General features: G+C 51.8%; 1 protein-coding gene across 5 annotated transcripts; it reads left to right on the top strand.

Moving 5' to 3' along the window:
* Window positions 1–1,023: 1,023 nt before the first annotated feature.
* Window positions 1,024–18,459, top strand: Slc17a9 (solute carrier family 17 member 9). 5 transcript variants are annotated; one of them, XM_087910901.1, is made up of 13 exons: window positions 1,024–2,764; window positions 8,462–8,659; window positions 8,988–9,127; window positions 10,320–10,419; window positions 12,214–12,344; window positions 13,318–13,414; window positions 13,595–13,691; window positions 14,260–14,347; window positions 15,024–15,058; window positions 15,881–16,009; window positions 16,585–16,640; window positions 16,753–16,782; window positions 16,897–17,368. In XM_087910901.1, exons 1-13 carry the CDS (start codon window positions 2,673–2,675, stop codon window positions 16,979–16,981), a joined length of 1,278 nt encoding a protein of 425 aa, XP_087767027.1. In that variant the 5' UTR covers window positions 1,024–2,672; the 3' UTR covers window positions 16,982–17,368. The 5 variants fall into 5 exon arrangements, with proteins under 5 accessions (XP_087767027.1, XP_087767029.1, XP_087767028.1 ...); XM_087910903.1 differs by having other exon boundaries at window positions 1,078–2,764; window positions 15,894–16,009; XM_087910902.1 differs by lacking the exon at window positions 16,897–17,368 and adding an exon at window positions 17,375–18,459 and having other exon boundaries at window positions 1,080–2,764.
* The last annotated feature ends 953 nt before the right edge of the window (window positions 18,460–19,412 follow it).

The following is a 19,412-nucleotide window of genomic DNA, read 5'->3' as shown; positions in this document are numbered from 1 at the left end:
CTGAACCATCTCTCCAGCTGCTTGCATGTGACTTCAAGGGAATTTCCTCCTGAGATGCAGGTCCTGATGAAATTTCTCTTGTCTGGCTTCTTTGAAAGTTTGGTGGAGACTCTGGATTGAGGACTTTTGGACGATAGTGTGGTAGCTAATTCTGCGTGCGACTGTCCACTTGCTGAATCTGCTATGCCACGCATGACTGCCCATCTCCTCAGGCCCGACCTGCAGTGCCTGGAGGTTGTTTTACAGGTTTCACCCACGTGCACACACAGGAGTTCTCCCTCTTGTAAGTCAGATATCTGGCAACCCCTCCCAACTTGTGCTCAGATGTAAAACAGACCACCCTGTGGTGTGGAGAGGGAGGGAGGGAGTAGTGGAGGTGGTGGTGGTGGTACCTCTCAGCACTTTGGGTGTTTATAAGGTTCAGCGGAAGGCACCAGCACCCAAAGAAGAGCTGTTCCATAGCCCCAGAGATCATTTTGTGTAGGGCATTGACCACACACAGGCATCTTTGGTTGTCATGATGTCCACTGTGTAGCTTCCCGTAGACTCGGACCTAACTGCTTGAACTCTGCTCTAAGCACATTCAGCTTAGAAGGTGACTGCAAATAATGTTCAGTACGAAAATCTTTTTTACTTTCAGTTTTTACTTTGTAACCCAATCTGCCTACAACTGTGCCGCAGGCCTGCAACACTGCATCTGGCTCCTGAAGACTTATTTCTTACCGTTCCCTGTCAGTAAGAGTGGAGTAAAGTCTATTTTATTGGTTTATTTGGACTTCTCATCTTCAGAACTGTGTATGTTGGGTTGCAGAGGAAGCAGGAGATAAATGGAATCTTGGAGGACACTTAGGCCCAGGGTAAGGTCTGGGGGTTGCTGTTGCTCATGAACCCGGTCATCTGAACCACACTGCCTTGATTCTCAGTAGAATATAACCAAAGAAAGCCAGGATGATAGCATAAGCAGCAAGGCGTGAGTCACTCAGCTCAAGGAAGCGTGTCATGGCTCCCTGTGCCAGATTTGTATAACAAAACAGATAACACAGGGCAGGCAGATGCACCCAAAAGGCACAGCACCCTACAGAGCAAGAAGCCTGTGCACGGTGGCCTATGACAGGTATTACCTGTCTGCTGTCTCCATGTGGAGTCTTCCAATTTAACTGCAAAGATGGTTTTGTTAGTTGGGTGTGGGGCAGCTCATAGTATCAACTAGAGAATGTCCACCCCAGCTACTGCCAACTGCTGATATTGCTCACCTCCCAGCCAGTTGTGATCTTTCGGGCAATTCTGGCTGTACCCATACCTTCCCCTTTAATGACTGTGGGAGCCTGGGGAAGAAAGCCCTAAATTCTTATCCACAGCCCCAAACTCAGACCTCTCCCTCCCCAGGACCTGGGTGGTGTTGGAGTCTGTACCCTCCACTCCCCACCACACCGCTGGCAGTACCTTGGTTACTCAGCTATTCACATAATAGCAAGGGTGTCCCAACACTGAAGGGGTGGGGACTCTGTCCTCAGAATCTGCCGTTAAATCTCCCCTGTACCTTGGCCTCCCCTGCCCTTTCAGTCTGGCAGTGTAGCTCACTAGCTACCCTACCGCTGATGCTCTGGCCTTAGAGATGCATCTCCAGCACCTTGTGGCTGCTCCTGCTTTAGGGTAACATCTCTTCTCTACTTTTGTCCATCTGTCCCCAGAGCAGTGACCCCTCAAGAAGAAATGCTAAACGGCTGCCCGCTCTGATTTTGGATCATCCAATACAGTTTCTGAAGGACATCACATAATAAGATGGTTAACTAGAAGATAACAGATTAGTACCATACACTAACAAGCCATCCCTGGGCTACTAGGGAAGCAAACCTTTCTCTGGATAACTGATGTAGATGGAAGATTAGCTTTGCTTTTCGGTCCTGATTGTTTTCTCCAGTTCTGGGAATTGAATGCAGGTCCTCAACTATGCTGAGCACACCCTAGCCTCAGGTCCTAATATTTTTTTTAATGCATATGTATACTATAGTGAAGACCTGTGGTGGGGCTGGGCTGTTGAAGGCTCAGAAGGCATTCTGTGGAGGATGGAGAGAAAAGTGGAGATTCCGAGCGCAGTGGGAAGCCTTTAGTGAGGGTGTCCCTGGTGGCCTGCAGCTGTGTGGGGGAGGGATTTATTTAGGAAGGCTGGATGAGCCGGTGTAAGGAGGGAGCCTCAAGCCCGCTGGTGAGGCGTGGCTGGGACCCACCCTAGCGCCTAGCAGGTGGTCATCACTCACTTTGCCCAGGATTTCATGGTCAGTGACTTCACTGCCCTTAGTGCTTTTACCAACTCAGATTCGCCCCCAAAGATCCATTTTTAAAGTTACCCCCCCACGACTTGTAGACAGGACCAGAGACCTTCATACATACTTCGCTGAAAGTTACTGCTGGCAGGTTTGGGGCCACAATCCCCCAGGGAATTCTCTTCTCCAGCCGGAAGTCCAAGTGGTAAGCCTGGGGCTTCGGAGCTGAAAGGTCCCTGGCCCTGCCTCCCCAGACATCAGTGGGGCGGGACTCAATTCCGGGGGCGACACGTCCTAGGAGAGCTAGACGGAAGCACTGGGTCTGACACGTGGACTTGGGCGGTGCTGCCCTGTGGGTTGGCCTCGGCCTGAGGTGGGAGGGCACGGTACCGGGACACAACGGTGCCCATGCCATCTCAGCTCCCCAGCCTGATGCAGCCAACACCGGAGGAAGCCCGCAAGACCCCATCTGCAGCAGCAGAGGATACACAATGGTCCAGGTGAATGGGGATGTGGGTGTCGCCCGGGCAAGGAAGACGTTTACGTTTAAGGAGACGCTGCTTCACGGGACCTGAGTTCAGGGAGCACCAGACTTTAGGGGTACCTTCCAACCTCTCTGTAACCTGCCACCTTCACTTCTGGAACTGGCATGCTCCTCCCTGGGCGGCTTAGCCCCCCCCCAAGAGAGGGAGGACACAAATGCTCAACCAAGTAAAGGGACCCTTCTTTTCTAATCAAGTACCAAAATCTGGCAAATGGCCCCTTAGCTCTTCTCCCAGTTTTCTGAGGTCTGGGATGCTCAGTGAAAGCACTGGGCTAGACAGATGCTCACAACCTGGCGATCCAAGCAGCACCTCTGTGTCACAGAGGCAGGTCTTGAGTTCACAAGGCTTCTGAACTAAGAAGAAACACAGACAGCAGTTACCCATCCTCAGTCATATTACTTTCCCACTGTTCCCACTGCCCTTCAGGCAAGTAGCCCCACAGAAACCAGGCGCAAGAAGGTGGCATCTGGCCAAGGGACCACCGAGAGAGGGTTCAAACAGGAGACCAAAAGCCCAGAAGAGACTCAGAGTACAAAAGAACTCACACCCTGCTCTGGATTTTGAGGCCCCCAGGTGGAGGTGCTGGACCCAGAGCCAGAGTCAAACCTTGGCACCTCCCAGTCACCTGAGGCAAGAGCCCTGGATCTACAGGGAGGAATTTCTAGGTCCTCCTAGAGCAGCTAAAAGGCACAGCAGGAGGTCATGGAGAGGTGCAGAACCAGATCTCCACCCCCGAGGACAATTAGGAGAGGGCCAGAAGAGGAGCATCATGTGCTCTCTCGCTCGCGCTTGCTCTCGCTCTCTGGTTTACTACCTCCCATCCTACCCCACGTTTGTCCCAATGCCTCTGCACCACCTGGCCCCTGGAGGCACCACTCTGGACTTTCTGAGAACTCTAAACTATGTGCCAGTTTTGCTGTAGGTTATAATTTAATGACTCTGCCTGGCCCTTTGCTGCTCTCCCTGTAAGCTTGCTCCCATCACCTCTGGCCGAGGCTGTGGCGAGAATTTGGGGGGGGGGCGGGTAATAAGTGTTCTGTCTACCCACCATCTCGTCCAGTCCTCTTTGTGACTTGGGAGGCAGTGCAAATTTTGGGGTGTGGGGAGGTTGGTGGAGGCTGAGTTAGGGAGATATGGTTCCAGGGTACGCTCTGGTCTCTCTGATGCCCTGCCTACTGGTGCCAGCACATTTTCCCTTTCTGAACCAAGGGCCATGTGACCACCCATTTGCTCAGCCCTGGATGCTCTGCACAGGCTTCTGGGAGCCTGGGAGGAAGTGTCATGCCTGCTAAGAGTACCAGTCTGGCAGTCTGGCGCCAGTCGGGCAGGTGGAACTTTTCAGGCAATCCTGACTCAAGCTCTCGGCAAGATGAGGGATCATATTTTTTTGTTTTGTTGTTTTTGGGTGTTTTCTTTTGTTTTTAGTTTTTTTGAAACAGAGTTTCTCTGTGTAGCCCTGGCTGTCCCGGAACTCACTCTGTAGACCAGGCTGGCCTCGAACTCACAAAGATCTGCCTGCCTCTGCCTCCCAAGTACTGGGATTAAAGGTGTGCACCACCACCACCACCCAGCTGATAAGGGATCTTGGACCTGGGGTTCTAATTAGTCCTCAGGCAGCTGACCTAGCAGGGCCCCTCCAGAAGGACTTAAGTGTTGCCTAGGCCTTTTCTAAGGGGCCACCAGGAAGTTTGAGACTCCTCTCATCTGGAGGGTGTGGGTCTAATTGACTTCCTGCTTCTAACTGGTCTCTAGCAATAACAGGTCTGGGGAAGAACAGCATGCTGTGTGGCTCCCTCTTGAGCACAGGTGACTCTCTGCTGCATTGGTCACATAGAGGACACCTTTGGATTGTGTACTTTAGTGGGTGACTGAGTGCCGCTCCTGTGCTCCTGCTGAGACCCTCCAGTCAGCTGAAACAAGCCACCCGTTCTGCTCTTTTGCATATAGAGTCCTCACCTAGGGCTGGGCTTCTGCAAGCAGGACACCCTCCAGGGCAGCAGTGCTCTGCCTGCATGTATGCCTGCGGACCAGAAGAGGGCACCACATCTCATAGATGGTTGTGAGACTCCATGTGGTTGCTGGGAATTGAACTCAGAACCTCAGGAAGAGCAGGCAGTGCTCTTAACCACTGAGCCATCTCTCCAGCCCCTCCAGGGCGGCTTTAATGCTTTACTGGATGCCCCGTGTTTTCAATAATCCAGTGACAATGTTTGCTCAGGATACTGACAAGAAATAAAAGCAGAATTGGGGGGCAGGGGTTGCTGTGTTCTGGGCTCTTACTGGGAAGAGTTCTGTTAAATCCAAGAACAGAGTCTTGAGGAGATAGGAGGGGAAGACTCAAAAGCCCAGCTCCTAGAGGCCTGGACTATGTACATGTGGCACCAGCTAATGGGGACAAAACATTACTTGGACCAACTGTTGGTAGTTTCCCCAGCTAATACGCTTCAGACCCACTGATTTCACATGGAGTCTCACCAGACGACGATCCCCTCCTGCCTGCTGTCCATGCCTCGTCTTCTCTGACTATGGAAGAAAGTAGTTTCTCGGGAGCCCAGCCTGAAAGTAGCTTGAGCTCTGAGTCTTCCTCCTCAGCCAACAGAAGATTTGTTGACATCATATTTGCTAAGCTTACAGCTTGCTGCCCTCCCCAGTGCCTGGGTCCCCGGATAGGTGGCAGAGGGCTCAGTTCTTCCTGGACCTACTCAAGAGATTCCTTCCTGACTCTGGGGTTCAGAGGTTCCTTGCCACACAGTAGACACCACGTTGGCCATTACCAGGGCAGACCTCAGAAGTTTCCACCTCTCCTGAGCTCTCTGGAAGGAGCCTGCGGCTGGTCCCCAGGACCCCACACATCTTTTGGGGAGTACAGGGTGTGTTGCCTCCAGAAGCCCGTCTTTCTGCTGCCTGTCTCGCTGTTCCTTCTCCTCTGTTCTGCCTGCTGCTCCTTGACACCCACACCACCTTCTTCCCCCGCTAGACAGGGATCACACAATTTAGGTTCCTGGCTTGTGACTCAAAGTCTTCTCTGTGCCATTTTATTCTGACTTTGCTGCTCCCATGGTCAGTCCATTCTGCCTTTTGGCCTTCACCTTTGACCCTGCTCCTGTTTACCTGTGCTGCGACCTTGGGTCCCCCAAGCCTGCTACTCTAACTGGGTATCTGCTAGTTTGTCTCTTCCCTGCTCCATCTGTGCCTGTGTTGAGGAGGTGGGCGGTATCACCTGCCTCAGGACACCACCTCCAAAGAATTTGTGTCCAGTCATGCCACCCTCCTGCCTGCCCCCTGCCAGAAAGGTGGTCCTCCCTCATGCCCTCCCTCCTCCTGTACTGGGCACCCACTTCCCCAGAGCTCAAACCCATTTCCTATTTAAAAAACCTTAACTGTAGATTTCTTCTAGAATCATCATGAAGATAGTTATGCAGAATCCCCAGACGTCCCAACCCACTTCTCCATTGCTGTCCTAGATGGATGGTATGCTCTTGTGAGTCAGTGTGACATTCTAATGGCTGGTGACTGACTGGCCAGTGCTCTGCAGAACATCCGTGTTGATATTGTTGTACAGGGTGTCTTTAAGAGGAGTGTCTCATGGGCCAAGGGCAATTCTCCACTGTCCTGTTGTGGCAGAATCAGGCCAGGTTTGCCTACCATAAACTACGTCAGTCACTCAAACAATGAGCTCTTACAAAAGAGAATCTGCTTGCCAGGTGACCACTCAGACAGAAGAGCAAATCTCAAATCCACCTCCCACTAGAGACATGACTCAGTGGTTGAGTACTTGCCTAGTAAGAGTGAGATCTTATATTTGATTCCCACTAATAGAAAGAACAATAATAAAAAAAGGAATCAGGGGCTGGAGAGATGGCTCAGTGGTTAAGAGCATTGCCTGCTCTTCCAAAGGTCCTGAGTTCAATTCCCAGCAACCACATGGTGGCTCACAACCATCTGCAATGAGGTCTGGTGCCCTCTTCTGGTCTGCAGACATACACACAGACAGAATATTGTATACATAATAAATAAATAAATATAAAAAAAATAAAAAAAGGAATCAGATCCCCCCCCCCCCAGAGCTGGGGTCTTTCCAGGCTGAGGTGAGGGAATAATGTGGGCCTTAGGTCTATGCATGTGTGATCAGATTCACTAGCAGGACCCAGACCTACATGTCTGTCATCACCATCTCCTAAAATTGCTGATAAAGAGCAAGGAGCCAGGGCAGACGAGGTCATGAAGATTTCCTGTTTCCCTGTTGTCAATAGAATTCTCCAGGCAGATGTTAATTCAAAACTTGAATGATTAAGAAGCTAGCCGGCACATGCCTTTCATTCCAGCACTCAGGAGGTAGAGGCAGGAGGATCTCTGTGAGTTGAGGCCAGCTCCAGGACAAAACAGAGAGACCCTGTCTTAAAAAGGAGAAGCAGGAACAGCAAGCTAGTTAGTAGCTTACACCTGTAGGCCTAGCACTCTGAAAGCTGAAACAGGGGGATTGCTTTGAGTCTGAAGTCACCCTAGACTCCATCATTCTAGGCTAGTCTGCACGATAAGATGGGGGTGGGGGGTGCTTTGCTTGCTACCCCCCCTTCCCTCCAGCCAAACCCACCAGTCTACCACGTGACCCTAACCATATCAGAGAGTTAATTATATCTTCATAGATCCTCCCAGGAAGCATGAACCTGACCCCTGTAATTGGGCCACATACCTCACTCTAAGAGACCCTTTCTTAGTTGGAAGCCTAGGCAGGTTCTGTTCCCCCTCCGAGGCTCTTTGCCTCCCCACTGTCCGACGTACAATAAACCCCACTCAGGGGGAAGCCCTGAGCTCCCAGTTGTGTGAGCTGCTGTGTGAGCTCCAGCTGCCCAGCAACCTTGCCCTGCCCGAATTCCTCCAAGGCAAATTCCCCCCACAGTTCCTTATCCTCTCCTGACAGCCTCTTTCTGGGAAGGCTCAAAGGCTTTGCTGGGGACCTTTGAGGGCTGACTGTACTCCTCCCTAGGAGCCTTCTGCTCCCCCTGAACCTTGCCTTCTTTGGATTCCCATGCTTAGCACATTGCCCTGCACATTGTTAACTGTCTACTTGTTCTGACTCCCTTTCTGCAACCCCATGGTCAACAAGAGACTTGAGGATATGGGCAATGCTGGCATCTGGTCCTCAGTGTGGGATTCTGGTGTAGTCCTGGCACCCTGAAGCATGGACCCAGGCTCTGAGCCTTGTGAATGTGCTGTCACGTGTTTGCCCTGCCTCCGTCCTGAGGGCTCTTGTGTTGTTCTCAGTCCCCAAGTTTAGTATGGACCTTATCTTCTAGAAGTCAGTGGACTCAGTGCCTTTAAAAGTTTATTAACCTGCCCAACTCCCCCACCAAAAAGGTTATCTTGATTCCCACCCTTAGGTATGCACGACTTCTCCGGTCCCTAGCCCATGGGTCGGTATCTGAGTAATCAAGGCTGTCTAGGGGCCCTCTCCGGGTCCTGACCTCTCTCTGTGTCTGTGTCACAGGCCCAAGTGCCAGGCGTGGACGGGGATGCTGTCTGGGGGCCTTCTCCAGGTCCTGACCTCTCTCTGTGTGTCTGTGTCACAGGCCTGAGTGCCAGGCGTGGACGGGGATGCTGTCTGGGGGCCTTCTCCAGGTCCTGACCTCTCTCTGTGTGTCTGTGTCACAGGCCTGAGTGCCAGACGTGGACGGGGATGCTGCTGCTGGGCACATGCCTGCTGTACTGTGCTCGCGTCACCATGCCCGTCTGTACCGTTGCCATGAGCCAGGACTTCGGCTGGAACAAGAAGGAGGCTGGTATCGTGCTCAGCAGCTTCTTCTGGGGCTACTGCCTGACTCAGGTGGTGGGCGGCCACCTTGGGGATCGGTAACCAAACCCTTCTCCCCATTGCTCGGGCTCGAAGGGGGGCCATCACCTGGGTGCCTCCGAGAGGCAGTATGGTCACAGGAGAGGAGGGGCCGGTGGAGGAGGAGCTCAACAGATATTTGGGAAGAGGAGGTCGGGTGTGGCAGCTCTAAGGCAGTGGGTACAGAAACATGACACAGACAGGCCAGGCTCAGCCCCATGCGCTGCACTCAGCCCGAGGCCCCTTCTCGATAGGGCAGGTCACTGCACTGCTCACTTCAAGTGGTTAGTGGTGGCGCCCCTCAGCCCTCTCAAAAAGTCCTTCATCCTGTCCCCACGTCTGCTCCAGCATCGGAGGTGAGAAGGTCATCTTGCTGTCTGCCTCCACCTGGGGCTTCATTACGGCCGTCACGCCACTGCTTGCTCATCTTGGCAATGGCCACCTGGCCTTCATGACATTTTCTCGAGTCCTCACGGGTCTGCTCCAAGGTAAGGGCCATCTCCAGTTTTCACCTTGGGAAAGGTTGGACAGAGCGGCATACACACCCGTGTGCCTGTGTGCTACCCTTTGCTCAAAAGTCTGTTCTGTATAACTAAGATATTTATTTGAATGACAGCCTGTGAGTATTGACTCCGGGCAAGGATGGGTGTGTGTGTCTTGACAAAATGTTGCTATCTATGTGCAGAGAGAGGTGATGGAGTTCCCCAAACCTGTGGTTCTCCTTCACAGGGTGGTGGGTCTTTGTCCTCTGAAAAAGTCCCAGGTCCCACACTCTCAAGGAGCAAGAGCTGCCTTCTGAGGATCCCCCATTTATTGACATGGTGATAAAAAGTTCCAAAGGGGAAAAAGGCTGATGGTTCCTGCCTCCCCGTTATGAGTAAGAATAACAGGGAAGCTGTGGGTTCCTATTTTCACACCCACAAAGGGACTTCTCAAGGAGTCTCTTCAGACTGGGGTTTAGAACACTTTATAATGGAGAGAATACTCACACTTTTTCATTTATTTTGAGGTAGGGTCTTACTTTGTGCAGCTCTGACTGGTCTGGAACTCACTATGTAGACCAGATTAACCGATCTCAAACTCATAGCGATTTGCCTGCCTTTGCCTCCCGAGTGCTGGGCTTAGCATTGTGTGCCCCACTATTTCCAAGCTTTTAAGCTGCCTATGAACCAAAGGAGGAAACTGTTTGTAAGAAGCACAGGTAGAGGTGCTTTTCTGGAAAGGTACATGTATGTACATGGCTCACACATGAAAGTGTCTGAAAGTGCCAGAGCACAGCTGAGAATCTGCTGTGTAGACTCTGTGTGCACATATATGTGTAAATGTGTTAGTGGGAAGGCTATTGAGTGTCTCCGGGGAGCTGATGTGAGGCGTATAAGCATATGTGTGCATGCACAACACCCCTGGGTGCAAGGTAGTTTGCCTGGGGGCAGAGGTGTTTTGCTTTGAAGTAAAGTTTTCTTCAAGGGATGCTTTACATTGTAACTCTCACCCTGAATTAGTTTGGTTTCTTCCCTAAATATTGTCAAAAGCCCAGCCCTTCTGGTCCCTTACAGCCCAGTGAAGTAATGGAAAGGAGACATGGATGTCCTTGGGATTCACAGCCCGAACCCAAATGGTGTCCTGGCCCTCACTGGCTGTCTCTTGCCACCCAGCAACATCATTTTCTGTTCATTTCAGGTGTTTACTTCCCAGCCCTGGCCAGTCTGCTGTCCCAGAGAGTACCGGAGAGTGAAAGAGCCTTTACCTACAGCACTGTGGGTGCTGGGTCCCAGTTCGGGTAAGGCCTCACCTACCAGGGATTCGGGAAGCTTTCACTTGAGCCCTTAAGGGCCATCCTTCAAGTCCAGCAGTGATGGTCAGAGTAGAGGTGCTTGATGATTCTGTTGGCTACTGCTAGGTTCCGATGGCTGGTCACTGTCCCTTGAGGACTCTGTTGACTACTGCTAGATTCGATGGCTGATCGCTGTCCCTCAAGTCTGTGACAGTTGCTGCATTTGTTGCTTTGACAAAACAACGGACAAGAAGCAGATTAAGAAGACAGGATTTGCTTTAGCTTGCAGTTTGAGGGTACAGTCCTTAGTGCAGGGTAGTCATGACAGCAGGAAATGAGACAGCTGGACACACTGTATCACTGTCAGAAGCTGAGAGATACCTGTTGGTACTCGGCTCACTTTCTCCTTGGGGGGGGGGGTGTTTGTTTGAGACAAGGTCTCACTTTGTGCTCTGGCTGGCCTGGAACTCACAGAGACGCCTCTTGCCTCTGCCTCCTGAGTGCTGGAATTAAAGGTGTGTGCCACCACACTGGCTCACTTTCTGCTCTTTATTCAGCCCAGGACCCCAGCCCGTGGCTTGGCGCTGCCAGCACTCAGGATAGTTCTACCTCCCTCTCTGGAAATTAACCTTTCTGGAAATACCTTTGTAGACCCAGAGGTGTGTTTCTATGATGCTTCTATATCTTGTCAAGTTGACAATAAGGTTAACCATCACAGCACGTCTCTGCCTTTCTGGATACTGTAAGCTGAAGCTCCAGCATGCGGACTGGTTGAGCACCCGCTTTTCCCTAGGGGAGCCAGAAGCTGCCCCACCTCTGCAAGACATCCCTATGTGAGCATGCATGGAGGAAGGGCCCCTAACTGTCATACTGGATAGACTCCTGGGAGGTTGATGGGAACTTCTTGGATCATCCAGGCCTGGGTCTACGATTTCTGAGTTCAGGATTGGGGGCTGGGGGATGGGAGCACAGAGGCCACCTGTGTGAGGGGCCAACTCTACGGATTAGGGTGACCTGATTTAACACTAAAGGCTCAGTTCACATTGGGAGGTGTGGATGTCAAAGACATACTAGGGCTCAAATTCTGCAGAGGGATCCAGGATACATCGTCAATCCCAGCACAGCAATCCGGGTTCTATGCATGACCAGGAGGGATGGGAGAGAAAGTGCTGCCCCCACCAAGGGTAGGTTACTGCCCCAGGTGCTGTGCCTGGGACACAGATGAATGTCCAGGAAGAAGGAAGGCTGCTCAACCTCACCCTAGAGCCCAGTGTTCTCGCTCTCTTTCTTGGCTGAGTGCACAGGGTGATGAGGTTGAAGGGTGAGGCAGAGGTGCCCTTTACTGCATCTGAGGCCATAGTACCCTGGAGTCAGTAAAGAGGAAGACTGTGGGGTTTGGTGTTCACAGCCATGTTTTTGCACTTGGAAGATTTTCTAGACTATTATACTCCACAATGTATGGAGGGGAAAAAGGAAAGAAAGAAGGAGTATTTTCACTTCAGTGCTTCCTAAACTACCCTTTCATTGTTACCGTTTTTCCTTCCAAGCATCGACATGACAAATTGTATGTCAGTTTGAAGGTCTAGAAGAAAGAAATTAAAAACGCAATGGCAACAATTCTCGTGCTGAGTTCTTAGCTGCTCCCCAATTCCCCTTGCCCCAACCGTCCCACCCCCCAGTCTCCCTGAAGAGCAAAATAGGTGAGACAGGCCATCTGAGTAGCTCCTTTCCCTTGGGGTTTGACTCATCTGTGGATGGCCACCAAGGTCACTGCAGCCCTCCCTCCTCTGTATCTCCCAGGACCCTGGTGACTGGGGGCATAGGCTCGGTGCTCCTGGACTGGTGTGGCTGGCAGAGTGTCTTCTACTTCTCCGGTGGTCTCACCTTGCTCTGGGTATACTACGTGTACAGGTACCTGCTGAATGAGAAAGGTAACTATGGCCGTGCGGGCCAGTCCTTGTGCCTCCTCCCCTGCCGGCCGTGCTTCAAACATCTGTTGCATGGACATTTTCTGGGAAGCACGAATAAAAATGCGCTCGCCCCAGACAGGCCACCAACAACAGATCAAAAAAACAATTCCACTCGAGTCTAGCTTGGTCTCACCCCAGCGTGGATGGAATCTCTCCTCACATAATTTCCCAAACCACTGTAGCTGGAGCAATATTACAAAGAGCATGGGGGGTGGGGGTGCCTGCCTACAATCCCAGCACTTGGGAAGCAGAAGCAGGCATATCTCAGAGTTCCAGGCCAGCCTGGTCTACAGGACACAGGGCTACGCAGAGAAACCCTTTCTTCGGGGTGGGGGGGAAGCAAAGGCAAGAGTGGCTGGAATCTTAGGTGAGGGTCTGATGCCAATAGGTATCAGTATTGAGGGTATCTTTGTGGGTAGTCATAGCTGCCTGGTGAAAATAGTTCTGAAAACCCAAGTGCTGATCCCTTAGCCTGCCTCAGCCCTGGATTCTTGTCATATTGTTCCATTGAGGCTCAGGCTGACACAGGGAATCTAGCACATTAAGGCAGGTGGTAGGACTAAGTTGAGTCTTCGGGTAGCAAGAGGAGGCCCCAGAGGGACTCTGGGCACGGGTCCAGGTTAGACACAGAAGTGCACTCTCACGGGTGTTGGCACCTGATAACCACTCCTTAGAAGGGATGGTAGGAGGCACCCCGACTCCTCTGCCTAGCAGCTCCTAACTGGCTGCTGTGTCAGGGACACAGTGTGTAAGTTCATGCAGGTAGGAAAATCCCTGGAATCCCTTGTCCACTTTTTCTGTTGCTGTGGTAAGGCACTGTGACCACAGCAACTTACAGAAGAAAGGGTTTGTTTAGAGTGTCCAGTTTCTCAGGGCTGGGGTCTGAGACCATCATGGCTGGGAGCTATCACTGTGACATCATTTGTTCCCCTAGACCTTGACCTTGCCCTGGATGTCCTGGCACAAGACCTGCCTATGGTCAGGCCCTCCAAGGTGCCCTGGAGACAACTCTTCCGGAAGCCCTCTGTCTGGTGAGCTAGGGTTGGCATGGAGCTGGCTGTGCTGGGCAGGATCCAGTCCTCTCACTCCAGCAAATGTCCCAGGTTTCAGAGGGTAGGGCCTTAGTGTCTTGGGGGAAGGACTGGGTACCACATGGAATCAGTGTCATGGACAGGCAGTGGGTAGAACCCTGAGACCGGTGCCCCACACAGGGCTGCAGTCTGCTCCCAGCTGTCCTCAGCCTGCTCCTTCTTCATTCTACTCTCCTGGTTGCCCACCTTCTTCAAGGAGACCTTCCCCCACTCCAAGGTGGGTAATGCTGCCTGGGTCCTCACAGGGTAAAGAGGGCTAAGCCTGGGATGTGAAGGTCCTGGTATGGGGGTGGTAACATCCTTTGCTTGGCAACCCCATCACCCTACGAGCTTCAGGTCTTGAGATGACAGTCCATCTGGGAACAGACGTTAGTTCAAGGCTATGAGAGCTACACATTATAATAGTGGTAGCTACCTCAGCACAAGACTTTGACTTGTTGCCCAGAAGAGCCCCCTCTCTCAGGACTGGCTGGCTAATCTGCTGATGCCACATCCAAGGGAGATCAGTGAACCCTGGAGTTCTTGGCTGTACATTCCCAGGCAGACCCACTTGGCTCTCGCCCTGTCACATGGAACATGTGGGGAACGTGGCTTCAGGTGTCAGCCGTTAGTGTGGACTCAACACTTGCCCAGGGGCTGGTAATGAGCTGGTTAAGGCTGTCCTGTTGGGTAGAGCTCAGATGACAACGAGGAGCTGGGGTAACTGGGGTGGTCCCCTTGCCTGGCTATCATCCAGAGGCTCGGTGCCACCCTGGCCACCTTTGAGGCTGCACCTCTCCCTGCAGGGCTGGGTCTTCAATGTAGTACCCTGGCTGCTGGCAATTCCCGCCAGTCTATTCAGTGGCTTCCTCTCTGATCGTCTCATCAGTCAGGGTGAGTGTTGGGGAAAAATGTCCTGGGTAAACCACTGCCTCAGGGATCTCACTCCGCTCTGGCAATGCCGCTGCATCACTGGGGAAAGACCGTACCACCGTGCTGTGACAGACAGACCATCCTTTAGAGTCAGCTCAGGAATGGATGCAGCCTGGGGCTAAGGAGTCTCCCCTTTAATGGGTAGAGGTTGGGGTCATCAAGGGAATCCTAGTGAACCCTCTACAGGGAAAGGAAGACGTGCATCAAATGTCACAGGTAGCCATATTTGCTCCAGGGGCCACACTGCAGCCCCATGGGGCAATGCCCTTACAGACTCAGGTGTAGAGGCCACATGCACACGTGTGCTCATTTGTCAGGATACAGGTGTTCCTCAATAGAAAGTCGCACATATTCGCTGTGGTAAGATCAGATAATTTGGGCTAAGCTTGCCTGATAGCTGTCACTTTTGCGATGGCCCATGGGGGCTACCTTTCCATATTTCTACCTAAACCGCACAACAGGAAACCCTCTGACACAAGGGTTCAATACCGAACAAGGAAGGGTTCAATCCATGCATGATAGGGGAGCCCTGAGTGTTGCCCTGGGCACCCCAGTTCCTCTTCTGTGACTTTGGACATCTTTAAGGGTCACCCGGATAAGCTGATGGAAACTCATTCTGGGTCTCTCTCCCTCTTAGGTTACAGAGTCATCACAGTGCGTAAGTTCATGCAGGTAGGAAAATCCCTGGAATCCCTTGTCCACTCTTTCTGTTGCTGTGGTAAGGCACTGTGGCCACAGCAACTTACAGAAGAAAGGGTTTGTTTAGAGCATCCAGTTTCATAGGGCTGGGGTCTGAGACCATCATGGCCGGGAGCATGGCAACGGTCAGGCAGTACCTGAGAGAGCTCTCATTTTGAGACACGGCCACAAAGCAGGGAAAGAAACACTGGGAATGGTGTGGCCTTTCGAAACTTCAAAGTCCACTCTAAGACACCCCTCCTCCAACAAGGCCACATCTAATCTTTCCCAAATGGTTCCACCAACTAGAAGCCAAGTATTTAACTATATGAATCTATGGGGGCCATTCTTAATCAAACCGCCACATTCTTCTATGTTCGTCCCTACTTTGTTATGGACTCCTAGGACCCGAGGGTTGTGTACTCCACAGGCTGAGATCAAAGATATGGGCTGGGAAAACTACACCAACAGGTTTCATGGCTCCAGATACAGTACCTGCCCCTGGCAGGGTCAGCTTAGATTCGAAAGGCTGGGATATCAAACCGTTGGAGGTCAATCCACATCAATAGGACCCAGAAAGGGGCTGCTGTAGGTGGCCCCTGGAAGATGCTCTGGGGTCCATATTAACGGACCTGAGACCCTCTAAACATGGTCTCAGTCCCCTTTTGTGCCAGGGCATGGAGAGCAGGGAAGCCCCAGCCTGGGAGGGGATTTCTTAGGTAGAACCATCCTGATCTTGTTCAAAACACTAGGGGTATTTTGGGCAGGGCCAAGATAGAGCCATATTGGCTAGCATGGCTCCTGGTTTCTCACCAGTGCTGTCCTCCAGGTGATGGGTCTTGGTCTGTCAAGCATTTTTGCCCTGTGTCTGGGTCACACCACAAGCTTCCCCAAGGCTGTCATCTTTGCATCAGCTTCCATTGGCTTGCAGACCTTCAACCAAAGGTAAGAGTCCACAGTTCCATCCCAAAGGGCTGCCAGGTTTTAGTGCATTCTAGTTTGGGGGTTTATAAAGGTGGAGCTAGGGACAGCTCAGTATAATCTGTCACAGTGAGCAAATCTGGGTACCAAACCAGGGTCATTCAAGAAAATAGGAAAGCTTCCCCCACCCCTACCCCCGTGCTAGGAGGAGAGCCCAGGAAGATGAGTGAACATAAATACCAGCTTGATATCACTCTGCAGTCTGTCCCTTCTTTTTGTATCTTGTGTGTTATTCTGAGCAATAGCAATCCCAATTAAGCATCTCAGGAACCCAGTTCAAAGTTGTTTCAAATGAACAGACAGCGAGCCTACTGTGAGCATGCTTCTCTGGCCTTGCGTACATTCTCAGGAGCAGCTTCTAGGGCATGGGGTAGATGGCGCCAGCAGCCTACCAGCGCCTGGCAGGTAGAGGCAGGGCAGGTCTGGGTGTCTTTGGTGACTTACAACCACCCTCTCTTTCACTCTAGTAGCCCCTTCAGGTAAAGTGGCGGTGGCCAAGCCTGTGGCCATTCACACGCCTTCCTTCCTGTTTCCTACAGTGGTATTTCAGTCAATATTCAGGACCTGGCCCCATCCTGTGCTGGTTTTCTGTTCGGTGAGCCACTTGTTTATCTCCACCCACGCCGGTGGGCTGTCCCAGGTGGTTGGGCTGTCGGAGCAACAGGGGAGGTCTTCTCATGGTGTCTCTCTCCATGTCCTGTTCACAGGTGTGGCCAACACTGCAGGGGCCTTGGCAGGTAAGGGGGGCTCTAGGTCCAGGCTAGAGGTTCTCTTGTTCTTAGGTTTGGGGCAGTCAGGAAATGAGCTCAGAGCGGAGCTTAAATGGGGTTTGCCCCATCTCACTCAACCAGGGCTACTGAGTGGGATCCCAAAGCCAATGTGATCCAAAAGTCAACGGGGTCCCAGAGTCAAGGTACAGCACAAGCCCCAAGATGACCCAGGGGGATCACAGATATTTCAGCTGAGGTGCCACTGGACATGGCTGATGGTGGGGGCCTCGCAAGCCATTTTCCCCTGACTCACCCCAAGTCCCATAGTTTAGGGCACCCCCTGGTCCCTCCACTGAGTACCTGGGCTAACAGGCTCATTTCCTACCTTCTGTTGTTTCCCTTGGGTGGGACACGGTATGGGGACACCATCAGTGTGTGATTTGGAGTGGCCTGTGACGTCTCTGTCCTCTGAGACTCCTGTGGCCCACAGCTCAGACTTTGAAACTTATCCCAGGGTTTTCAGGGCATCCATGCCTTGCCCTGCTCTGCCCCTGGAGCCCACGAATGTGTGGGGCCAGCTTCCCTGGAGCATCACTCAGCCTCTGCCTCTCTTGTCCAGGTGTGATAGGCGTGTGTCTGAGTGGCTACTTGATTGAGGCCACTGGCTCCTGGACATGTATATTCGACCTGGTGGCCATCATCAGCAACCTGGGACTGGGCACCTTTCTGGTGTTTGGGAAGGCCCAGAGGGTGGACCTGACCCCTGATCATGAGGACCTCTAGCTCCCTGACTATCCGGTCCCACCCAGGACCCTGATGTCGGCAGCCTAAGGAAAACAGCTCTGTTGGTGAAACCCTGAATCTGCACCTCACATGTGTGAAGCAAACAACAAAGACCACGGTCTCCTGGAGAATCCCAATGAGTCGGAGAGATTGGTGGAGACAGACACCTGAACCCACACGGGCCTGTGTCAGGAGTAGGGTCGTGGCCTCTCTGGACATCAGTGTACCCATCTGCTGGTCAGGACTATCCTGCCCCCCTCCCAGACTCAGAAGGACTGCTGCCTGCTCTTAAGGATTCTGCACTGCTGACAGGGTCTTCCCAGCTCCCGTCTATGTGGGTTGTTTCTCTGTGCTGAAAATGTTTTGTGTGCTAGAAGATGTTCAGAAGCAGCTGTGACCCTCCCCCACTTCCAGGCATCTTCCAACCTCCATCTCTCCAGTAGAGATAATCCAAGATGTCTATAGACATTCAGCCATGTCCCTGTGGTAAGACAGGCCCACAAGAACCACAGCGCTGGAGAGGACATGGTTCCCATTTTCCCCCAGAAGTCAGACTGCCACTCCAGTTGGACCAGTGTGTAGTAGCTAGGGGTCCTTGCCAGCCTCTGCAGACCCTGCACAGCCCTTGGTTCCCTTCCTGTGGATTCCTCCGCACTACTGATGTGTCCTGGGTAGGTAGGTGCCTGGAACTCCTTGGGCTTTGCTGGACACTTCAGCTATCACAGATCCCAGGACGCGGTGAAACTTCCCCCTACTTTCTGACCTTGTTTTTCTACCTCCCCTTTTATACATTTGTGGAGCCAGTGGTTTTATGAACTGATCATGAACTCTCCAAGATGCCTGTTAGAGATTATCTTTATAGACATGGTGAGTCTCACCAGAGCCTTATTTAAGTGAAAGCTATTAAACTATTTAAAAGAAGATCACTGTTTTATTCAACACCTTTTGTTGCATGAACTTTTACTGGGGAGACAAACAAACTTTTATTCACTCCTAGTTAGATCACCAATGACACACACACACACACACACACACACACAAAATGGTTCTACATAGCCAGGCACAGTGACACGTACCATTAATCCTAGCACTTAGGAGGCAGGTGAATCTCTATGAGTTGGAGGCCAGCCTGGTCTACATAGTGAGTTTCAGGACAGCCAGGGCTATGTTTCAAAACAAAACACAAACAAAAAATGGTTCTACCCAAGTCCAATGAGTTTTGTTTTGTTTTGAGATAGATAGCTCTGGCTATCCTGGGAACTCACTATGTAGACCAGGCTAGCCTAGAACTCACAGAGATCCTCCTGCCTCTGCCTCTCAAGTGCTGGGGTTAAAGGTTTATGCCACAATGCCCAATTTACCAGTGAGTTTCATTGGAGTTATTTGTAGGAACATGGGGCAACTTACAGACAGCTATACCACAAGAAAAGCCTTCCTCACTCAGCAACCATTGTGGGAGGGCTTTGCGTGGCTAAACTGCCTCATGCTCTCCCTCTCCTCTGTGAGGGCATGCTAACGGACTTGTGAGGGCCTCTGACCATGTCCAGCCTGGAGGAGAGCATTACATAATTCTCTTGTATTTCTAAGAATGAGCATTATGGAGTCTGGGTAGAAGGCTCTGTGGGTAAAATACTTGTTGAACAAGTATGAGGACCCGAGTTTGGATTTCCAGAACCCATATACAAAAGCCAGGTACTGTGGTGTACACGTGTAACCCCAACAAGTCCTGGGGATCACTGACCAGCCAGTCTAGCGTAATTGGCGGACTCCAGGTATAAGGAGAGACCTTGTCAGAAGAAGGAGCACTGTTGAAGAAAACATCCATGCCTGCCTTTAGTCTCCACACGCACCAGCACAGGCAAGCACACATACAC

The sequence above is a fragment of the Myodes glareolus genome, chromosome 10, assembly GCF_982192425.1.
Source record: "Myodes glareolus chromosome 10, mMyoGla1.1, whole genome shotgun sequence".
NCBI classification, from domain to species: Eukaryota; Metazoa; Chordata; class Mammalia; order Rodentia; family Cricetidae; genus Myodes; species Myodes glareolus.
This window is presented reverse-complemented; position numbering and strand designations above follow the sequence as displayed.